General features: G+C 42.9%; 1 protein-coding gene across 1 annotated transcript in view; it reads left to right on the top strand.

Moving 5' to 3' along the window:
* LOC310904656 (uncharacterized protein) overlaps positions 1-14492 on the top strand; it is a 42599-nt gene extending 28107 nt beyond the window's left edge. Inside the window, exons 10-11 of the mRNA XM_083849718.1 lie at positions 10025-10118; positions 11774-14492. Coding sequence (XP_083705844.1) covers positions 10025-10118; positions 11774-11777 — 98 coding nt within the window. The 3' untranslated portion in view covers positions 11778-14492. The remainder of the gene's footprint in view (positions 1-10024; positions 10119-11773) is intronic.
* The last annotated feature ends 9524 nt before the right edge of the window (positions 14493-24016 follow it).

Below are 24016 nucleotides of genomic sequence, written 5' to 3'. Positions count from 1 at the left end.
ACAAATAAACAAAATAGATCTGAAGGTGAGATATCTTCAGCACATTTTGCTGAATGTAGAATATATCCTGTATTCAATATCTAAAATGTTTTCAGGTTCTGATAAAATGGGCGGTATATTGTTATTGGCCTGCAATCTTGTTTATTTCGCTCCTAGACTAACTAAATAATTCAACATGTGTAAATTTAAGTTTGCATATAGTACCACTGAGAATAAGGGAATTTCTTGTATGCCTAAAGTTAGACTCAGTGTAAGTTGGTTGAAGCCAAAAGTTTCACCTCAAGTCATTACACTTGAAGGCATTCTTGCTCAGCAAATTACCTAAAAGCCTGCTCCGTTGTGAGTGTGTACCTAAATTCCAATGCTCAGGATTCATCTTGCTAATGTGTGGTCATGAGGTTAGTCTAAGGCAAAGGTCAATTAGCAGAGAAATAGGACAGGCTTTTCTTTGCACACAGGATGGTAAATATGTAGAATTTTGCTAGAGGAAAACAAAAAATCATGGGGAAAAGGAGAAGTTCAAATGAGGTAGGTGGACCTACATGGGCATTCTCGCTTCCTTCCTTCCCACAGCTTCCTCTGTTCCTATAATCTCAGCACAGATGTTTCCTTTTTAATCCCTGGCTCCAGCTGGCAGTACATCTCTGCTCTACCGTACTTAGTCGCAATTACTGTAGACATTAACTCTGCACATGCTTCGGAAATTGACTTCTTTTTCTTCCTTGGAAATGTTGCTCATCATCAGGTTTTTAACAGCCAGAAATAAAGGCCATTTGTGTACTGATGAATCCTATTCCCTTCAAGATTTGTAAGAGAGATAAAAGGCACAAGAAACAGGCTTAAAACAATTGCTGGCATCATGGAAAACTTGGATATATAGTTTGTAATACCTTCTTTTACAAGTATGGGTAGTCTTCATGTGGTAGAGAAGGAATGGCAAAAATGTCAGGCATGTACCATGTTCACCCTCCTGATGTTACTTTTTCAAACTAACCACAAGTGCTTTGTCTATTTATTTTGATCAGCAGAGCACAGGCTCAGTGTACTAAGCTGATTTTGCAGTTTGTTTTATTGTAGATAAAGTTGCATTTATTAATGGAGCAGGGATTGATCAAAATTTCTGGAATCAACACAAAATTCACAGGTGGCATCTTTCCCTTGTACCCAGGTGTGAGACTATGTCACCCCCTGTTCACCCATTTGTAGAGCGATGCTGCCCAAATGCCATCTGAACCTGGTGTGGCCCAGGCCAGGTTCTTACCGAGAACAATGAAACTGAAAATCAAAGCACTGTGCCCTGTGCTTGGTGGCGACGCGGGTTCCTTCAGAATATGCTCAGCTCAGCTGGTGATTTCAGGGGTCCCAGTTTACCCTGATTATACTGGTAGTGTCTTTTTTTCTATATCCACATCCAGCAACTTCCCATTGGGTACGTAAGTGACCTGAGACAGCTGCACCGTGCCCGACAGGACTGGTGGGCAAAGGTAGGGTAAAGAATCTGGAGGGTTCACACATCAGGTATGGTAGCTTATTTACTTTGATGCAAACTCTTAAATAGTCTAAATAGACTATAGGAAATATCTTTAAAATGATTAGGAAATACTTTAGTTGAGCTGCACTCTTGTCTTTTTCTGCATGATTCCAGTGAACTCAGATGCTGAAAGCACTGAATACATTCCCGTTGCTTTCCACCACGTTCCTGTGAAGGAAGCGAATGGATAGCATGGCCAGTATTTCAACTGGCTGCTAATACGATGTGTACAACTTCAGACATTTATGTGAGCACCCAGAGTAAGAGGATGAAGTTGGCAGTAGCGTCAGGTCATCTTGCCTATAAACCACCTAACCACTGCCCTCCAGGTAAGAAACTGGAAACCTGTGCTTATCTCTATCAGTTAGTGTTCTTAAGTGAGCAGTCCACTGCAGATTAGATAGATGTGCTGTTACGTGCACAAAAACCTTTCAGAGTCCCTGGAGAGCTTTCAGTGTGGATCCGTACTACCTCAGCCAACAAGAAAAGTGGGATTTGTTTCACAATGACAGTTCTAGGACTCAAAAGAGAAGGTTCTGCCAAATGATGATAATTCTGTGTGGTCCTATGGAAAACTTGCAGGGACGTGCGTGCTATTTTCCCAGAAATGACCCGTAAAATCTAGATTATTATATTAATGGAGAGGTTTATTTACTCTGCATTGCCTAATAGTGCACGGAGCCTTCAACATCATTACACACCGTTGAAAGGGCACAATGATTGAGTATTTTGGCTTCCTACTGCTATTGTATTCACTCACTGATGGGAAACAAGAAAGGAGAGTGAGAAGTCGAAAGCAAAACTGAAAGTGCTTTAGGACAATTCAACTTTGGATTTGTCTTCATTAAATACAGGAAAAGTTCAAAACGAGACCTCTCTGAAAGTTGTTTAATAAAGGCTGTTGTGAAAGCTTTCCGTATTTTTTGTCAAGCTCTGGCTCTTCTTGGGATCCTGTAGTCAAGACGAAGTGTGTATACAAGCATTACCGAGATCAGCTATTGATAAATTAAAGAAAACCATGAGCAAAACTTTTCTGATGCAGATAAACTAACTGAAAAATCTGCCATGTCAGTAAAGCAGGAAGAAAAGAGAGAGTTAATCAGTTTTTTAGCTGTGGTACTTTTTCTTTGCCATAATTTCATGTACTGTGGTTAAGAATGACTCAAATAGTTTTATTTCTGTGGCAAATCAAGAAATAATGGGGGCTTAACATTGGATAGTGTTTTTTCTTTGCAGGAAAATTTAAGAAATTGTATAAGAAATACATCCCCCTTCAAATAAAACAATGTTCTGAAGTAGAACTCATTAGGAAGAACTAAGAGCTACAGAGAGGCCAGATGTAATAAGGCTTCTGCAATATAGTGTTAAACATTTGAAACCAGTTCCAGGTGACTTACACAATAGCTGGGCTTGTGAGAATGATCATCAGTTAAAAAATAAAATGGAGCAGTCACATTCCTTGAAGGGATGAAGGCACTTTGAAACAATCTCCCCCTATCCTGCCAATTCTTCCACATTAAATCATAGCAGTGATTATTAAAGTTCTTTTTCTCTATTAAAGAAATTTGGCAAGTTTGTCAGTTTTAACTTTCATGAGTTGACCTGATTTAGCTGGTAGTTGAAAATGTTTAAAAGGAACTAATCTGCATTTTCTTTAACAAATCCACCATATTTTGTACAATAGATTTGCTGCATATAAAGTCAGCAAGGAATAGGGACTCAGCTGCGGTGCGGAACCAGCTAGATTCTCCAATTTTATGAAGTGAAATCCTGGATCTCACAAACCTGTTGGGTCTCTTGCTGCCTGAGCATGTCATCTGGTGCCATGTAATGTCTGGAGCAGAGATCAAGAGAACACTCTTGATGTGCCCTTTCTCTAATAGGAATGGGCTACTGTGGCAGAGCTGAGCGAGAATTCAATTGCGATGGAAGTTAATGGGATTTATTTTTATTGCTGAGGTGCTGGGAAGTGGATGAATCCTTGAGTTTACTTTGGCTCCCAAGTGATGTCAGCTTGTCCTCAGTGGTCTCACTGCCTTCGCTGCTTTCCTTTGGCTTCTTTGCCTATAGCAGGACTGCATCTATATCAATAAGTAGAAGAGCACCTTATGTGCTACTCCACAGTGGGAAATAGTTAATGCTGTTCACTAGATTTCTATGCTACGTTTATTTGGGGAAGGATTTGTCTTTCACCATCTCTAGACTGGGCTCACAAAATGGTTTTCCATTACCAGTTTGGGTATGACCTTAGCTGCTCAAGCTGGCTCAGAGAAGTGACCCTTCTTAAATCAGAAAGACTACTGTAAGCAGCAGGGGAAATGGAGAATCAAGGGTTTATTGTCTGTTTATGGTTTTGAAATATTTATGAGAAGGCAAACAATTGTTTGTATTAACTCATAATTTCAAATAATTATTACATAATTTCTGTAGGTGGTTCTGGATGCTGTTTATCGGGTTTAATTTGGATTGAGAGGTCATATGGTTTGTTTTTGTTCCCTGACTAACTGGACTTGATGTTTAGATTCACATTTCTTGAACTGATACTCTTGTTATGAATTTAAGCTGGCTTCCTACAAACACTCCTAAATAATTGATACAAGCTGGCTATTTCCCTGGGAAAATATGTCTGAAAATATTTGCAAAATAAAATTTGTTTAAAGATTAAAATTTGAACCTACATTTCCCCTCAAAATATTTGCCTATCTCCATTGTGTTTATAGGCAGAGGTTATGTTTTTGACAAGATAGTGTTTATTTTTTTTCTATAGCTCTCTCCAGAAAGAACAAAATTTGGCTGATTGCAATTTTTTTTTTTTACAAGTGTCTATCTGACAAGTTCCAATTCACTCTTTGAAAACTGAGCTATGTAGTTTTCAGTCCCCATACTCTCACAAAGCACGTGTGATAACAAAGCTAGTAAACATTTGTCATGGAGGTAGACTCAGCAATCGAAGGCTATCACTATCTGGAGTTCAGAACCAAGCAAAAGAAGAGCCAAGAAACATACTGCAACATATTTGTTTCAAAGGAGTGGGCAAAATGTACTGATGTCCCTTCCAGCCTTATAAAATTGTTAGAAGATGATCACTTTTTTAGCTAAACCAAAACAGATGGAAAAAAAAGAAAGAAAATGGTGACTATGATAAGGTGGCTAGCAGCCAGGGAACTAGCTTCAGAACCATTTACACCCAGACTTCCCCCATGCACAAAGTAATCATACCCCCAGCCCCCTTAAAACTGTGGAGAGAAAGGAGGGGGGAAAAAAAAAATGGAGGGGGAAAGTAAAAAGGCATGGAAAGGCCTTTTAGGTCAGCTAGTCCATCTCTTGCTGATCCAGGCATATTGCTGACAGTATTTTCACATCCATGAGTGCTTTGTCCGGGCTGCTTTAACTCCATCACTAGGGCTTCCATTTGCTCTCAGGAGAGATCATTCCATTTATTTGTTATGAGCTGGCTCTATGGATTTTTTTTTTTAAGGTTTTATTTCTATTTTCATTGACAAACCAAGCAATGAAGATTGGGTTTCCAGGCCCAAACTTCACAGTGCTGGTATTTTTTTTTTCCATTTTTTTTTTCCTCTCCCTGAGAATGGGAAAAAGCTTTCAAAGTAGAGAGTATCACTTCCCCTTGGTGCTCACCATCACGAAACCCTGACTACAGAAGCATCTCATTCATCCCCTGCAGTGTAATCCCTCGAGATCTCAGAAATACTCCATAACCTGAAAATGCTTTTTGTTTTGAAGGATAAGAAATAATGGACTGTTTCCACAGTAGATAAAATGTAGGGTTTTGTCTTGAATTAGTGTCAGCTTTTACTAGGACATGGGGATTTGTATGTATTTCTGAGCTAGACATGTGTTATGAGCCTGCATGTGTTCTGTGCCACGTTAGCTCTATTACCGAGCAGAGTTTGTCTGTCTAGGGGTCTGCTTCCCACTATCAGACAGTTTTTAGCCTGATCCTGATTTGATTTACACCCCTGCCCTAAATCAGACAGTTGCTATCAGCGCAGTGATTGATGCCAGTGTGAAGCAAAGGTGGGTGAGCCTGACCTGCTGCACCTTCTGTTTGAGGGAGGAATCAAATTTTGCTTCCCTACTTTCACCTTTGGTTATAGGCGAGCCATATCTAGCTTTGCAAAGGGAAACAGTTGGAGGAAGGCTATAGGGGGCAAAATGCAGTTACATTGTGTTCTGCCTGTGAATTTGCAGGCTGCTGTGCTAGGCATCCAGCTCTTTGTACTAACAGGAGTGCTAATATGATGTATTAAATGTCACACCAGCATCGCTGGATATGCATATCTCTCCTGTTGTACTGCCTGTTTATGCTTATTCAGCTTTTTGAATAATTTAACACATTTCATACTCCAAATTACCCACAACAGTTTGACGGGGCTGCTGGCAGTTTACTTGAAACAGTCAGTGTTAGGTCAAAGTAGGGCCCAAGCATCTGCTAAATAGAAGGACATTTCGTACTTAGCAAGGCATAATTAGACGTATCCCTGCACATTTTTCTTTGCACGAATAGGTAAATCCATGCTCATCCCAATGGTACCAACAGAAATAAAAGTCTGTGCCTGGCACTGCTATGGACAGCCCTACACCAGGGATAATTTGGGCTGAAGAAGTAGTAGTATGGAGGCTGGTAATTGGTGAGGACAGATAAAACTGAGCAAGATGACACAGCTGTATCAGCGTGTCATTCATGCTGTCGCAGAGCAGAGCTGCTGATAGCCTTGGTGCAGTTAGGGTGGAATTAGGGACATGGGAACCTTCGCTGGCAGTAGTGCAATATTCTTCATGTACTTACCCGAGTCTTGTCTTAAAGTGGCTGTCAGTGGGCTGAACAAAGAACCTGGCAGCTAAAGGTAGGGGTCCTTAGAATATCAACTGCCTTGGGGAAAGAAAGAAAATCATGTTGCTCTATTCCAGAGTAGATTTAAACATTTTCAGGCAACAAGTTTAACACAACCCAGGGAAGAAACAACCTGGCCCAGTGTCTGCCTGACCCTTGAGCTGGCCACACGCAGTCACAGCTGAACCTGTGCATCTGTATTAATGTTGTATTGGATCAGCTCTTTCCTCCCTACTTGAGCAGATATAGGGGCATGGCTTGGTAAGGGCATGGAGCAAGCACGCAGAGGTCTGCCCTCATCCATCCCTTGTGCTGCTGTAACCAGTCACCAGAGGTGCCCATCTCAGATGTGCACTGCATGTTCTCAGGGTTCACTTTTCTCTGTTATTGATTAATTCATTAATTAACTCAGGTTCTTGTTTGGGGTGAATGTAGAAGAGAAGTGGGAAAGGGGAAAAAAGGGGCATGATTCTTGGCCAGACAGCTCGGGATTCATGTGAGCGGTGGTCTTTGAAGTTGTTTGGATAAAATCATGAAGGAGACACTGAGCTGAGAGAGAGGGGAACGTACATGGTGCTTTGTGTTTGTGTTGATTTGGAATGGGGATGCATTTAGCCACTAGGACCGTCATCTCTGTTATTTTATTATAAGCCACATGTAAAATGAGTGTCGCTTTCACAGCAGTGCCTATTCACCTTGCAGAAGTGATAGTCTGTGCTGGACCACTTGCACCTGAGACAAAGCCCAGCAATAAATCGATGGACTCAGCATAGTGCTGTCCAAACTAATTTTGGGGTGGAGCTAGCAGGAGGCTTGAAACTTCAGGCTGCTGCATGCAGGCAGCTCTGAGCCACTGGTGAGGCAGCAGGATGGGGCCGTCCACCTCTCCATCACTGGCAAAGTGACAGCAGGGCGCTGATTGAGTGAACCTCCCAAGTCCAAAGCACCGCATGGCTCCGGAGGATATGCTGAAAATCTTTCTCGGGGATTTGCACATCCTTACAACAACTGAGGGGTTGTAATGAAATGTTTGCTTATCATCCATTTAACCCACTTCGAAGAGGTCTGAGCCTGCATTGTAACCTCAGGTCAAAACTATTTTGGATAGCTGAAACTCATGATAAACACATGCTTTTGAAGGTTAGGAAGCCATCAGTGGGAGACATCAGATTCACTTCTTTATTATTAAAAGGGAAGAAAATCCAGGAGTGTTCAGAGCAGCAAGTTTTGTATAAAACATGAAAAGCAGGCAGGGGGAGGGGGCAGAAGGAAGGAGGAATCTTTTTTGATACCAAACAACATTGCTTCTGCAGCAAATCCTTTTCCTTGTAATTTAAGATTGCACTTGAAATAAGGAGCCAGCTGCACCCGGGGGGAGCAGAGGGCAGCCTGTCCTTTTGGGTGCTTGATTGGCTCTTTCGTGTATACCTGATAATTACTAGGGAGCTGGAATCCAGTTGTGCTGCTTCCATGTGCACTGAGCAGCACCATCGTCACAGCAGCCCTGTTCGGTCAGAGACCTCCAAAAGCAGGAAGGATTGTCAGAGAGCACAGGTCTTTGCTAACAGCAAGTTATGCCTTATCTAAACTTACCGTAACCAGACTTGTTAAAGGGCTGTGCCTACTGTGGGGTTTTTAACTGAATTAAGCATGCTTGATTAAGGTATCTAAGTTAGGAAATACACCCTTATTTCCCAGCTCCACACAGAAATCCTACTCCTCTCTCTGTAATAGGGGAGGATGCCCAGAGTATAGGCTCAGTTGCAGTCTCATGGATGTGGCTTTTAACAGCATCATCAGTCTGGGACTGAGAATTGAGGTGAGAAGAGATGGGGAATCGCTTCTCACATGCCAGCTCTGAGCTACTGCTGACTGTTTGAGTATTGCACAGGGCAACCAGAAAAACTTTACTTTTTAATACTGCAGATCTTTATAGATGTGTGGCATGTGTGTCTATATGCGTATATGCAAATATGCAAGTCTCACCCCCAAAATCACAGTCCTGTGCCTTTATGCCACCTATCTCTGAACTGTTTTCTGAATAAAGAGTGTAGCTCTGTGCTGCAGCGTTTCTGTTTCTCCTCAGTACCAGCCATACCACATCCAACAGATCCAACAGCGCACCCTTGCAGAACTTCTGCCTCTAATAATCCCGTTGTACAAGGTTCTCTGCCATAGAAGCCAGCTACAGCTGGAGTCAACAAAGTAAGCTCAAGGGATGCTAGCAGAGCATAAAGGCTGCATTGCCTCTTCCTGGGGCCTTTGTGCTAAGTGGGCTCACTTTCCAAGTTGGGAGATGTTGTGTGCAAATTTTTTTCCCCTAGTGGTCAGAAATGGCAAACTCCCTCTGGGATCTGTGCGTTCAGCTTTGTTCTTTCTCCCTCCCCTGCTGTCGCCGGTAATTAAAGCTGAGCGAAAAACCAAACATGCTATTTTTTGAATAGATATTTGAAATTTAAAGTGGAAAAAAAAAAGTTGTGAAACTTGTCAGATCAATGATTTGACACATATTATTTCGCTGGCTCTAAATATTCTGGAGTGAGAACTTAGCTAACAACTTGTTAACAAAGCATAATTCGGAATAAAACCCATCTCTCTCTTTGCTAGATGCATTTCAATATGGGGTTGGTTTTAATAACTGTCTTAAATGCTGGTGTGGTCCTTTGCACTGCAGTTTCTAAGGGTTTCTTCCACTGTAGTGCACAGAAGTAAGGGGGAAATGAATGCAGAGGCACCATGCAGCAAAGCCTGGTGCTCAAGGTATTGCCAGACTTTCTGATGGAACTTGCCCGAGCCACACACAGGGCACTGGTGTTGGGCAGCTCAAAGCAGGACTCATGGCCAGCGCTTAAAACAGCAGCTCGTCCTTCTAATTAAGCACCTGAGAACGGATGACACACGAGGAACAACTTCTCTGAGGAAAAAAGAAGAGGTCATTTTTCTCATATCATACCTGTGCTGCAGTCTGCTGTCTCTGGCCAGATTAACAAGCCTCACTATCTTTGGGCATCTTTTATATATCACTTTTTAATGAAAGATTAGCTGGCCTGTCTTTCTCTGAAGTGCATCTGTTCCCCCTCACACCTGTAAACAATAGATTTTTTGCACATGAAGTGAAAGGGCAAGCACACCTTGCTACCAGTTTGGACTCTGTAGAATGATGTAGCATATAATCTCTATTATTTTTCCTGTGATTTGTTAGTGACTGTTGCTAGGTAATGCCTTTTCCACTAAGCATCAGTGAGCTAATGTGAGGGCTTTGAGAATGTTTCATTACATAATTAAGCCCTTGGTGGTGCTGACTTCTACTTTACAAAAGTCTCATATCTTTTCCGTGTGAGCAAAAGAAGTTGTTAGGGCATTACGCATGAAGCCAACACAATTTCTTTTTACCATGTTCTCTATTTTTTCCTTATTTGTTACACACAGCTCTCATCCTCCAGCACAGTGGCATCTAGCTAGACTCCAAAGTGTTCAGATAGGAAACACAACAAGTAGATGGAATGTATGACCCACCAGAACCATCACTGGATCCCAAATGTGTGTCTGGACTCCAACTGCTATTAAACAAATGGGGTACCTTTTACCTTTATTTTGACATCTGGACACTTAGTCTAACTGTGACCTTTGCTTCCCAGGGATAGGACTGAAATACAGAAGTGCTACCTCGAGAGGACATAACCAGATAGACTGCAAGGCAGAGGCAAGATTTTCCCCAATATCTTCATACTGGTGAGCCTCGAGGTACTATTTTTTTTTTTTTGGGGGGGTGGAGGGGTGAGGGTGGGATAAGGAAATGCATGGAGGGCATTAAATTGAGAATATGTTAAAACAGAACAACGACAGCAAAACGTAGTTTGTATTTATTCAGGCTTCACATTAAGTATCAATGTCAGCAACTTCTGCTGAAGGAGGAATGTTTGGACTTCACAGCATACAGGACTGTGAGGCATTAAGCCACCCTGATGCAAATTTGCTTATCATCAAGGATACCTAGCAAATAAGCAAGAAAAAAAAATATACAAGGAGCTTTGATCAGCCCTGGCACTGTGTGTGAAACTCTAGCTTCATTGGAAAGTGTCAGGGTAAGTGAAAGAAGGGCCTTTGTAATTGTTGTCTTACAATTATGTCACTCACTCCTGTAGCCTTCATTTTCCCTGTGCAATTTGTAAGAGATGAGTCATTCAAAGTACCTCTGTTTACAGAGAGCCTCAGTAATCCAACACTGTGGCCAGGCAGATTCCATGAACTGCAGACCCCAGTGTTGACAGATGGGGTTTGTGAGTAATTGTTTGATGGGCACTATGGGTGAGGCTGTAGGGAAGTAGCAGGAGAAAGGGGTGCTGTGGGTTTTTTTTGAGCTTGGAGGTCACGTCAGCTACCAGCAAGAGCATCTTTCAGTGTTTTTTGATTGCATTGTTATTTTGGTACTGGTGATGATAAAGTTTTAAACGGGGAAGGGCAAGGAGGATACTTCTCTCATCCTACACAGCTCTGCAGATGCTGGTGTTAATGTTAGCTAGGGGCAGGATCTCAGGAGCTGCTCACTTTGCACCAGGCACGAGCCAGAAGAAAGGGAATATGAACAAAGTGGGGATTGCTGCATTCATGCAGAGTAGTTTGTGTAGAAAATGTCAATCTGGTGAGCAAAGACAAAATGATATGTCCGAAGATGCAAATTCTTTGCACAGAATGGATGTAGCATAGACAGTAGTGCAAGTCCTTCTACACACTGATAAAGCAGCCTTAGACCAGTTCAGTCTATTTTTATGGCTTGGTCAGTTTGGTGATTAAATCCAGTAGATTTCCATTCTGTAATTAAACAACAACAACAAAATAATAATAATAAAAACAAAACAAAAACCATAAAATGCAAAAAAAAAAAAAAAAAAAGGCAAAATAAGAAAAATCTCCAGGGTCTGTTGCATGAAAGCCACTCAACAGCAAATTATCTAATATCGGTAATCTTCTTGCTATGCAAGCTTCAGGATACTGCAAAGCATAGTTCAGGTATTGGAAAGCTAACAATTATTTATTATGTGTCTCAAAGCATTCAAGATCCCAGTCACAGGATCCCTTGTGTTTGAGGGCTGTAAAACCAGGGAACAAAAGAAGAGTCCCCGACTAACACTCACCAAGTAACTACAAGGCAATTGGCAACAGATGAATACCGACAGAGGCAGAGTGGTACGCTGGGAATGATTACAGCAGAGCTGTCAGCATGAAAGGCAGTGCTCATGAAATACCTTTAATCTAGCTACCAGTATTATTCTTTTTCTGGGCAATCAATATTTTCCCTTAGCCCAATATCTCACAAGATGGAGCAAGTTGTGTTCAGAAGTGCTGTGCTCCTGTGTGAGAGTGACCTCTGTTCTCTTCTCCACCAGGTGAGAGACAGAGAGCTCCCAGCCTGTTAAAAGCCAGACTGAAGCAAAGGGGGGGGATCCCCAGGATCCTGGCCCTGGGCGTCTCGCCCTGAAGCAGAAGACAACATTGTCACTGAAAACAGCAAGTTCTCATTCACAGTTATGTCTCATGTTAATTACTACAGACAAAATTCTCCTTGATCTTAATCATGCAGGTCAAAACAGAGAAGTTTAGCACTTCAGAACATCAAGCTTTGCTTTCATCTGCATGCAGGACATCTCATTCTGAAATTGCTTTTAATCAATTAAGGGGAAAAAAAAGACAAAATTCAAAAGTTTGCTAGTAACTGGAGTTGTCATCTCTTTGTTAAAAGTGAGGGAAAAGGAGGCTCTCTAGTCATTAGCCGTTGGTTGGATGAGTCCATAAACACACACCCTCACCAGAGCAGGTAAAGCATGAGCGAGAGCCATGAACAAATATTGACAATCGCTTCCCGCAGTAGTCATGCAGGAGCCTCGTCACATCATTCTTACTTCGTTAATTTAAATCCAAGTTGTTAGCTCTATTAGATCCCTGTTTACTGTGCCATAGGAAATACTGCTGGCTCAAAAATCCAACATTTTTCACAGCAAGTGGATGCATATCGGCTGTAATTTACTGCACAGTGTACCTACGCGCTCCCACATTAGCAGTAATCTCTGTCGTGCTCACGCCAACATTCCAGCAGTATTTGGCATTTCACAAATGCAGTATTTATCACTGAAGTTCATGTAAAGTTGCCAACCCTAACAAGGCTTATCAGCTTTTACAAACCATCTCTGTCCACTGGATTGTGACGTGCTGAGGATAATTCTGCTCACTGTGCAGCCATCAGGTGCAAAGGGGGAAGGGGAGCTTCAAAGCAGCGTTTTGGATCACTTTAAATGAATCGTGAAATCAAATGTCCATATAGTTTTTAAGTTCCTGCAGGTGAGATGTAACCTGCAAGCTGGGCACCTAGAGCAGTCTCTCAGTCATGTAAAATTGTCTCATCGTTACCGATGTGGCAATTATGCCCTGAAAAATCCCAGTACAGTGGCTGAATGAGGGGAGCTGGGTCTCGAAGCTCAGCTCCAGTGGTTGCCCCGGGTGGCTGGGGGGACATCAGGGCACTCTGGTTCACTTCCCCTTCTGCCGAGAATGAAAATATCACCGTTGCTGGATTTATTTCAGAGCCATATCGTCAAGTATTATCAAATACATAAGTGTATAAATCTTTGCCTCTGATTTTTTTAAAAGATTTGGAGGATGTGGAGAAAGTTTTTTATGTATGGTATTGTCACGGAGGACTTGGTGGCCTCCTTCCCTGCTGATCCAGCCCTGTATCGAGGACAAGAATGAAGGCAATAAGGTTTGAAAAGGGGCTTGCCGTACCTGTGTCATGTGTGTATGCATGCCCCTGGGTATATAACGCCCCATCACCACCCCTTTCCTGCTCATCATGCACAAATGTGACACACTGATGTGGGTGGAATTTGATTGAGAAATGAGCTACTGTTTGTATTGTCATCACAGAGCGTTCAAACAGCAGGAAGCCAGTCTGAAAAAATCAAGATGCTAAAAATTGCTGCTCCCCCTCTCCCCATGCTTTTGGAATCTTCAGTCCACATTCAGATCACTTGTGCAAGGTGGTGTTGGGATTTTTGTTATAAATAGGAGTCAGAAACATCTCTTTTAAACATTTGTGAGGTCTTGTTTGATTCTCTCTCATTTAATTCCATGATTTCAAGAGTCAGACTGTTAAGTTTAATGTCTTGAAATAATTTCTTGAATATTGTGTAAGCTTTCGTAGTTCCATTGACTTCAGCTGAGATATTCCAATTCACACCAATTGAAGATATGTCCCCTAGCATTGGAAGTGTAAAAGAATAAGACCAGGCAAAATTCGTGTACAGAGCAGAGTAATTTATCCCCTGCCAGGTGAACATTTGCAATGGCTGAAGAACAGACTAGGAGATCTTACAGAGTTATGAAATGAAAGACACATTAATTGTATTTGAAAAGTCTGAAGCTTAGGTAGTTTCGTGCATGCTGATGCGGAGCTGCAAACACATTTCCTTGCTAGCAAGTGCTTCAGGACCATCGGTGTGTCTGTTTAATTGCCATCACCACATTTACTTGCTGTATTCACACTGGCCACGGCAGCCTGTGCTACTGAGCAGGCACAGCCCCAAGCTGACTCCTTCAGCTGGCCATGGGAGCCCCACTGAAGAGCATCCCTTCAATTAAAACAGACACGGTCACACCTACAGGCAATGTTTCCATTGCCTGTTATTTATCATCCACTGTGCTCTTTGCACATACAGTCCATGGCAAAATTTTCCATAGTAGCAGTTTGAACTGCTACTTTTTTGAACAACAAATGTTGTTCATGAAAAGGGAATGCCTTTTTTTTTCCTTTCCATTTTTTTTTTTTTTTCTCCAAGGATCCTTGTTGGTGGTGTTTTTTTTGCAGCTAGTGAAATCCAAGGCACAGGCGTTGTGACTTGGAGAGCAGAAGTGGGTTCCCTGCCTCCGTGGCTGACTCATGCTCTAACCTTGCTCAGGTCACCTAGGTGTTGTTGTTGTTTTCTGTTTCTCAGTCTTTCCCCTCACAGTTCTGACATCATAACATCATCTTGGCTCTAGCACCAATCTGTATCACTTCAGATATACGTTACCTTCTACAAAAATACCCTCCCACCCTTATACCCTAAAAAATCAAAGTAGTCAAAAGTCCAAATTTAGATTGAAAAAGGACAACCGTGCAGACAAGAGGATGTTTTTCAAATTTGAGTTGATAACTTTTTTTTTTTTTTTCCTTTTCTTGCAACACTCTTGGTTATAAAACCTTAATCTATAAGTTGATAATTCAGCCTGCTACCAGGAGTTCCTGAGTGTGCTGGGCCAGCCGGCAGCCTGAGCTGGGAAACGTTCTTCATAACTTTGCCAAGGGTGAGGATGATTTCTTTGCAGGTGTCACACAGCTGCAGGATGATGCCCTGTCCCCGTCCACCCAGTCCCATCCCCTGCGTACTCCCTGCCCTCTCCCCACAGCTGGTTTTTGCATTACTTCTGCTGCTGTCTCCGTGCTGCCTCAGTTACAGCAACGGAGGAAGAGGAGGAAGCAAGAACAGACAAAACAGTCTTCCTACTGCATCCTAGCCTGGCTGTACAAACATTTGCAGCAACAAAAACCAGCAGTCTCAAGGAGATTCCTGCTCTAGACCTGTAATCCTGGGCTGGAAAAATCTCTGTTCAGATGCAATCATCAGTGGATCCTACTGCCATCCCATTAATCTTCTCTCCTTTCCCACCTCACCCCTGCCAAAGCTTAAAGCCCATAGCCAGGGCAGCTTTGCATCAAAGATATGCAATTCCTCCTCTTTTTTCTTTCTTCCCTTCAAATATTTTTGAGGGACTAGTGAGAAGCAGTTAATGAAAAAAATAAATAAAAGCTTGTTTTGCTGCATTTTGGGAGGAAATGAACTTGGGTATGTCGAAATGCTCCCACAAGGCTCAGATTTTAGAGAGCGATGAATCACTTGCTGAAGATGTGTTTTTCTCCTCTGACTGCACAAGGTGCCCAGACACCTTCTGTAGGCACTGTGCAAGAGCCCCTGTGTGTAGGCAGGCTGAACGCGGCCCCGCTGGCAGGCAGCTTGTGCCGCTTTGCAAGTGGGTGGCATTACCGTGCCCGCAGGGCAGGGCAGCGCTGTTGCTGACCAGTGACCCCCAGGCCCATCTGCCAGCATGCCGTGCTTGGGCTGTCTCAGCTCGGGGGCTGTGCCATGCTGCTCCTGCACCCCCTAGGACAGCATCTCCCAAGGGTGCACTGGTCTGGATGGAGAGCTCTGCTGATGTGGCTGCAGCCCTTTGCATGGTGATGGGTGCTCCTGGCCCTGTTTGGACATTGCTTCAACACCCCAGCCTGGCTCTGGAGGACTAAGTGAGCACACACTAAATATGAGGTGTAGCTACTGTGTGGTAAATCTGTATCATTCACGTATCTAAACCCTTAAGCCCTGAGCCACCATTCCTTGCAGAGAGCTTGGCATGGGTTCCCCTGCTCCTCCAACAGGTTGGTGGTGGCTCCTGGTGTTTGTTGGGACTTGAGCCTCGGTGGCTAGCTGTGAGGAATGGATTAGAGAGTCAAAGACCTTTCACAGAGAAAGTCCTGACCCCAGATCCATAAATAAGTCACCCTCTAGCCCTCTTTGCCTATGTCTGTGCCATCCTGAGCACGAACAGAGGGAGGCTGTGAGCCCGGGCTCTCCAGCAGATCTTCACTGTCACAGAGGCACAGAAGGAAAAGTAGTCTGTAAGACAGAGAACACACATCATGCCTTTACATTGTACTGCAATCTCTCGATATTTTGTATGTACTTATTGCTCTGAGTTTGTATCTCTTTCCCACCTGTACTTACACTGTCTTTTTTCTGTGGCTTGTTATTATTTCTATTGAGCAATCTTCAGCCGAACTGGGAGATCTCGCAGTGACTCACTTACTTGAACATTATTGCCTAGTTCTTTACACAAGACAGATTGGATATGAATGAGATCTCTTGTCCTCATGAGCATTATATTTATTTCACAAGACATTTTCTTCAGAACTCTCCCTGCAATAAATTATGTGGTATATTTATTTTTTCTTCTACCATGCTATAGCTCTGTGCTTTTTTTGTTGTTTCTCATTTTTCAGACACTACTACTTCTATGATCTGCTGTTGTTTTCTGACTTTTTTTTTTCCTTACAATCTTTTAGCTATATTCTTGGGATTTTTTCCCTTGTGCATTTTTTTAGCATACTGCGTGCATTTGACGAAGTCAAACTGAGAGCTTGAGATAAGTATTTAAAGTAACAAAATGAATTCCCTCTTTTATCTTTCAGACTTTGTGTAATGACTGGGAAAAAAAAGAAAAGGAGAAAAGAAAAGCAGGTGAAACATTTTAAATGAAGTGTAGAACTGTACGGAATATACACATATGTATTATTTTCTGATCATCATAATGTCAGCTGGGTGAAAGACTTTGGAGAGGTTTACTTCTAAAGAATCACTTGCCTGGATTTCAACAACTGCCTTTGGGAAGAGCCTGTAATAACACATTTGCTGAAACCCCTCTGCAATCAGAGGGAGGGTGAGTATGTTCGGGGTAGATGGCACTGAGATGGGACTTGGAGATATCACATGTCTAAGGTATTTATAGGAGTCTAATCGTAGGACTATATCTCGTTGTCAGTGTATCCATCAAAACTTCTCCATGTTTCTTTGTTTCCCAGCTCTCCTGCCCGATCTCTCATGACATCTTGGCCTTTTTACTCCCATGTTCTTTGATAAAGATGTGATAGATAGAAGCCCAGATTAAATCCAGTTCTGGCCTTTCTCTGGGAGAGTGCTGGAGGTAAACACAGTTTGAATTGAAGCTCAAGTATAAGTAATCCAGTGGGCAATTTGAAATCTAGGTACAAAATCTAGGTACAAACTGGACTTTGAGCATTGCTGCTTAGTTCTATTTCTATTTTCCCAGAAAGGGAAACTACATTATTCAAACAAAGTTCTGCTAGTCACAGGGCAGAAGGCTTCTTCTGAAGCAGGTCTAACTTGTTGTACCCCAGCTGTGCCAGCTGTTTTTAACTTAAGTAACATCTCTAGTTGATGAAACAGACAGGTTAGTAGGGGATTCATCTCATATATGTCATATAAAATCAGAGTTGACTTTAAGAAGGTACTGATTTATTTTTGTATAGCTTCAAGTAGAAAGTCAAGTACCAAAACATCTGCTCACAGAGGGAGCCTTTGACGATCTATTCATTAAAATACACTGAAAATTAGTCTGTGGCGCTATGCCCATCCTGGCTGAGCCTTAGTGTCCAACACGTAGTGTTAGGCAGGAGTATAGGAAGATATAAAGGGTCTGCCAGACTATTCCTCCAAGTCTACTGCTGTACTGTGTTTAACTACTAATGACTGTTTGTTTCTCCTCAAGATTACTGGCTGGTGTTTAAAGCTAGAACTAAACTTCTTCACCCAGAGTGCTGTACAGAACTAGGACATGTCTTTCAGGGAAGTGGTGGGATTTCGCTCCCTGGTGACTTTCAGGGATCATCTACACAAAGCCATCACCGACCTGATCTAGTGTTGATGTTAAAGCTGCTTCAAGCGGAGGTTGGCCTAGAAACCCCCGGAGGTCCTTTTCAAATGTTTTTTTTTCCTATGATTTTACAGTTCTGGTAAGTGTGTTACAGTAAAATAACCAGATGGATTTTTTGGAAGTATAGAACAGATACCCTGAAGGCAGAAAACAGTATGTGGAGAGAGAAGACAAGGAGGGGGAAGAAGCTCACTTCTTTCCATTTATGAGTTAGAGAACCAGGACTCTTACAAGGAGTTGAGAAATTCATCTTGATTTGGAGATGAGAAAAACAAACACTTCTAAGTAGCCTCTCGCTCTCCGCCTGCCTGGCTTGTGATCCTCATCCAGTCTTGAGAAGGGTAGACAGTGTTTCAAATGTAAGGGTCAGCCTGGTTCCTGCTCTATCTAATCAGTTCACTGTACATATCTTTCCAGTAGGGATTAAATATGTCTTGTCTCCTGTGGTTTTATTAAAGGGCAGAGAGGAGGCAAGGAGCCTTTTGCTTCTGACAATGTTTCGGCTGCTTGCCCGAGGTATCTGCTGCTGGAGAAGACGGAAGGAAGAACAGAGAGATCTCATTGCTGTGCCCCGTGCTACTGCAGGAGAACTTGATGGTGTGCTGGGTTCATACCTTATACTTGCTCCCTCTGTGCACGGGGCCAAATCAGCAGGAGTGAGGGTAGAGGGAGTGTTAGAAAAGTGGAGGTTCAGAAAGTGCCTAGCATCCTTCTCTATCACCTCCACAGGCAATAGTTCTAATGGTCGTTGTGTGCCTGGAACAGTTTTGCAGCCAGGGTTGCTCAGCTAAGGACACCTCACCCTGGGATCTGAAGTTTAATTTTACCCTTGGGACAAGCCAGTCTCATTTGCTCGCTTTCCTGCATGTCTTCCTCCTACTGGATTAGGCAAAACCTGCTGCTGCCACTGAAACCGTTGATTTTTCATGCAAAGCTGGAGTTTTTGTACTCAGCAAGGGAAAGGGCCCACTCTGGCTGTTCTGCCAGTAGATGTCCCTGCACGCACGGCTGTGGTGGACGTGCTGTGTCTGCCCAAGGAGAACCAGCCTCCGAGATGCTGAACTTCATGTCACTTCTGATGAGATTTGTTCACATAGATTTATTTTTTTTTCCTTCCCATTTGGTCTTCTGGTGTAAAGTTTGATAAAACCCTTTAAATACTGACACTAATTTTATTTATTTATTTATTCTTAAAAGGTTATTTTTTCATTGCAAAACACGCTTTATGTTATCGATAAATATTTTTGTGTTTATTTATAAGGACAGTCAGAGTAGTGAGCTCAGACAAAGACCCTGAACTGCTTTACTCTCTGCCCTTCTCTCCTGTTCTGTGGTCAAATAACTTCCACAATTTTTCCCTTCCTTGCTTTTTGTTCGAGCAGACCTTGTTTTGGTGTACTGCAAAGAAGAAAACAAGACCAAACAAAAGCAAACAGTGCTGAGCACCAGGTCCTCGCTGTTTGGTGGGCGTCGCTTAACAATTTTACAGACATCTGTGTGTCTCAGCCTTCAGCCTGCAACACATCTTCTGTAACATGAAAATTTATCAGCTGGCTTTCATAGTCCTGTAGGTGAGTTTTACTCAGTGCTCTGTATTATAATCCTACAATTACATATTTACATGCATACCAAAGGACCACCAGAAAGTTATCTTCAAAAGTGCAAAGACCCTTACTGCTCCTCTCCCTGGGAATAAGGGGATGATAATTGCTTCGGAGGGCAATTACCTTTACGCACTATTGTTCCCCTCCCCCCCCCCCCCCCCCCCCATGCCTGCCAGCCCTTGGTAGGAGCTTTTCCCAGCGCAGGACTGCTCCAACTGTGCCCAGAACACGCAGGGAGACGGCTCCTGGTCGGCAGAGGAGGGCCTGGACATGCTCGTGCTACGATGCTGCTGCCAGCCCTGCAGCTCACAGTGCTCGGCTCGGAGGAGGACTGCCACTCTCCCTGGCAGCCTCTTGCTCCAGCTTTGAAGCAGTGGTGGCAAGGGGCTTCAAAAAGACGAGTGCCGCAGCCACGAGCAGGGGAACGGCTCAGTAAGTGATTGGTGGAATAGGAATATTTATTGATTTAAGAGCATTCTTTTCTTTTGCCTTGCCTTTGTCTTCTAAGGCAACTTTCTTTTAAATTTATGTCCCACATTGTCACATCAGGAGGAAAATACATGAGAAATGTTTTGTTATTTCAAATTTATTGCATATTACGTCAGCTGGCATTGTGGACTCACAATATGTAATGCTTCATAAATTATGAAAAATAAATGTTTTATGGGCTTACTATGCACTCTGAAAACCGTTGAGCTGGGGAGACTCACTGACCCCCGTACAAATTAATGCGCACAATATTTTCATTATTGCAGTTCATATGGGAAGTTTGAATATCTTTATTTATTTCTTTAAAGGAAAACGAAGACAGAAGTTGCTTAAATCCAGTTAGCTTTTCTGGCAAGAAGCAGGTATCATTTCACCCAGCTCATAACCTATTGCTTCCCTCACAGTCATTGTTATTCCAGGCCAAAGCTGAAACTCAAAATCAAAACTGCAAGGACTTAGCACACTCTTCCAAAGGTCAAATCCTGCAGTCCTTCACCAGGCAAACTAAACCTCTACTTTGGTAGGATTTTGTCTACACAAGGACTGCGGCGTTTGCAGAAAGCTAGGAAAGCACAAATCAGTCTCCTTCAGCAGGGAAGGCAGTAAAAGAGATTTCTACCCAACTTTCCAGCTCTGCTTTCCCTGAGTGCGATGAGGAGCAGCAATCAGACTAGTGCTGTGTAGCTCAGCCATCAAGGGCCCCACCAGCAGCAAAAAGCTAAATCTCAAGGCACCAGAGATCTTAAACCTTATTGAACACAGCAGTCTTCAGCTCCAAGCTGCAGGAATTGGAGGGAAACTTCATCTGCCTGCACGGGAAAATGTGTCGTCCCATTTTCTGAGGAGCAAAAGTTCACTCCAACATGTGGTGCATGGGAGGTGTGTGTGTTTGGGGGTAGAGGGCACGGTGACGTTAGGTACGAGGAATGGTGAAGCACTCTCAGCTGCTTTTTTTATTATTTATATTTTCCCCTCTTGCACCCAAATATTTCTGCTCCTTGCAAAAAGAGGTCAGGTGTTGTAACTCTCCCCGGATGGCTTTCGTACTGCCCAGATCCACCGCTGTGTTTCTAATAAAGCCACCAAGAGCATAACCAGGAGCTCCCTGCATGAGCTTATGTGATGTGATCCACTGCTTCAGAGGACTCCTTTAACTTGGGGCTGGATGGAGTGAAAAACCTTCCAAGTTATTTTCTCCTAATTCAAGTCAGCTGAGGCATCAAAATGTCGGGCAGATGGACAAGATCTTTGGCTGGAGCCATCCTGTTTGCTGCTGCTGCTAGGGCTATTGCAGTCAACACTTAGAGATTTTACTTTATTTATTTAAACTTCAATGAGTTTTTCAGAACATTAGCCTTTACATAAGCATGTCAAAGGAGACTCCTGTGTGCTTTTTAGTCTAAGAGCCCATGCTCTCAGGACGACAAATTGCAATAAAGTGGATTAAACTGAGACCACTACCCATTCCCCCCAAAACAGTTTCCTTCTCTCTCCCTCTTTCCCTTCATAGCGCTAGGAAGAAATATTGGATTTAAATGTTGTGGTTAAATGACAGTCATCATTACGGCCACTTGGCCAGGACACAGTGAAAATTATTTTCTTGGCAACTGTATTTTCTCAGAATTGTTAACTCCAGTCGTGCTAACCCCGGGGACTCTTTGTGCTGGGGAGACGCAGGAGAACAAACAAAATGAACAAAGTACACCCCAAGACTGTACTTTTTTTTTTTTTTTTGGCCGTGATTTTTTTTTTCCAGTGGAAAGGAAGCCTGCTTTTGCCTTTCTCATCCAGTGGAGGGCAGTTGAGTTCCACGATAAAGAACGAAGCGAAATTGCACCACGGTGTAAAACTCTCAAGGAGGCAAGCGATGATTGAAATTAACTGTTCTTTGCCTGCGTGAAATATCACTTAGGAATACCTGAAGAATTAAAGAGGAGGAAATGGAAAGCTTTTCAATTTAAACTGCTTTTTAAACCGCTTTGTTAGTAGAGCAGGAGCAGATCTAAAAGTTTTCTTCAGCAGTTGAAGAAAAAAAGACATATCCATATACACAAGTTTCAAGGGTCTCTATTTTATATGTTAATCAGAATTTCCAGTATATGGATATTAATGAATAAAGTTCCTGGTTTTCCTTTTGCTTCCTGACCTCAACAGTCTTTAAGTTTTAATTCTGTACTCATAATTTCAGCATGAGGAACATTTTTTAAAGCCAAATGATCCTTTCTTGATGTTTCAGCTGTACCAGAAAGAATAAGACAAATCTCAGGAACTGGGATTGCAAGGTAAATTTAGCCATTGCTGAAACTGTGACCAGTTTTGAAATGTTCCCCTAAACGAAAAGTTTAAAACAAACATTCCAATCAGAAACAGAAACCTTACCATGTTGCTCTTAAAAACTGGTCTCCTCAAACTCCTCCAGTTTATAGCATGGACCCTTGGGCTATTGCAGTCTAGAAAAATCTGAAATAAAAACCACACTGTTTTCTGGGTCTGATCATGCATCACTCCTTTAAAAAAAAAAAAAAAGGAAAAAAAAAAAAGGGCCTCCTAAGAAATACAAAGTTTAGGCCTTCTTTACATGTGGTGTTCTTTTTAAAAGAAAACAGTCTAGTGTGTCCTTATTGAAAATACACCATTTTAGATGCATTCACTTTAAAGGGAATCACAGGTGTTTAGAAACAGAAAGCTTTAAAAATGTTTGCAATCGCAGTTGCACATAAATATTATTATGGTCAGCATTCTAGTTATTTTTCACATTATCAGGGTTATTTACTTCTCAGATTTTATTTGCTTCCCATCGTTAGTCTCATGCTACTGTAGTAGAAGATCAGGCACAAATAAGTGCTTACACTGAAAATTAAGTTTCTGTAAGTAACTATTTTAAAATGGTTGCTTTTATGTTTACTGCTGAAGGATCTCAAGCACTCCTGCCAGAAAGGAAAGTATTTATTATCTCTCTTTTACAGATGAGGAAACTGAGACACTGTGAAATTAAAAGCTTGGGGAAATTAGTACACAGTAAATTACGGTGTGAATTTACTGTGTACTACCCACCCTGCACGAACTCATCATGTGGACTGGCAAAGAAAAAGGATTAAATTCCTTTAAATTATCTCACATTTGCCATGGACAGACAGCTACCATGGATCAGCTGACATGCAGCAACTTCATAACCCGCAGCGAGCCGTTCGCACGGTGAATCCCCTCGGAGAAGAGGGGCAGAGTCACAGGGCACTGTGCCGAGCAGCTCATCCCCTGCAACTTCATGCAAGAGTTTATTAGTTGCTAATTTCCCCAGCTGGCCAGATCCTAAGGGGGTTTACTTAAAAATCACAAAGGAAATCTCTGGCAGAACTCAAAGTAAGACTCAAGCATCCTTGCAGCCTTGAAATCTGAAGCTGTGAGTTAAAAGCAAAAAATAGCAGGAGGAAATAAGTGGTGTTTGCTTCGAAGGACAGACTGACTGCGGGGTGTTTCTAGGGGATGTATGAGTTAAACCGGTGAGTTAGAGCGGTGAGATCAGAAGGTGAGCCATGGCACTTGAAAACCACCGTGATGTCTCGGAGTTTGGGGTCTTAAAGCCGCTTCCAGCAGCTGCACAGCCTAGCAAACCTGCAGGAGTTTGATCTGCAAAGCCACATGGCATCCGTCTGTCCTGGGAGTCCCACCGGGCACCTCCTGCAGCCCTCCAGCTGGGTCAGGTCCGTGTGTGTGTGTGTGAGAGCAGGGCACTCAGCCTGCACAGTGACCTCCTTGCCAAGTGCCCTTCACCCTCAGCAGTGCCACTTCTGGGAAGCAGAGCGGCTGGACACGACTGCCGTGGCTCTGCCCAGCCCTGGCAGGGACCTCTGGGCTTGGGAGGCCGCTGGCGAGGCTCCGGGAGCGACCTCCTTGCTCCACAGCACGCTGAAGGGCTGATGTTGAAACGGCTTTGGCAGGAGCACTCCCCATTGTTGCCGACCCCAGCCGGCGAGATGAGTGTGTAGGGAGCTGGGACGG

This window comes from Anser anser, assembly GCF_964211835.1.
Source record: "Anser anser genome assembly, chromosome: 10".
NCBI classification, from domain to species: Eukaryota; Metazoa; Chordata; class Aves; order Anseriformes; family Anatidae; genus Anser; species Anser anser.
The sequence above is the reverse complement of the archived record's forward strand: the minus strand, read 5'-3'. Positions and strand labels throughout refer to the sequence as shown.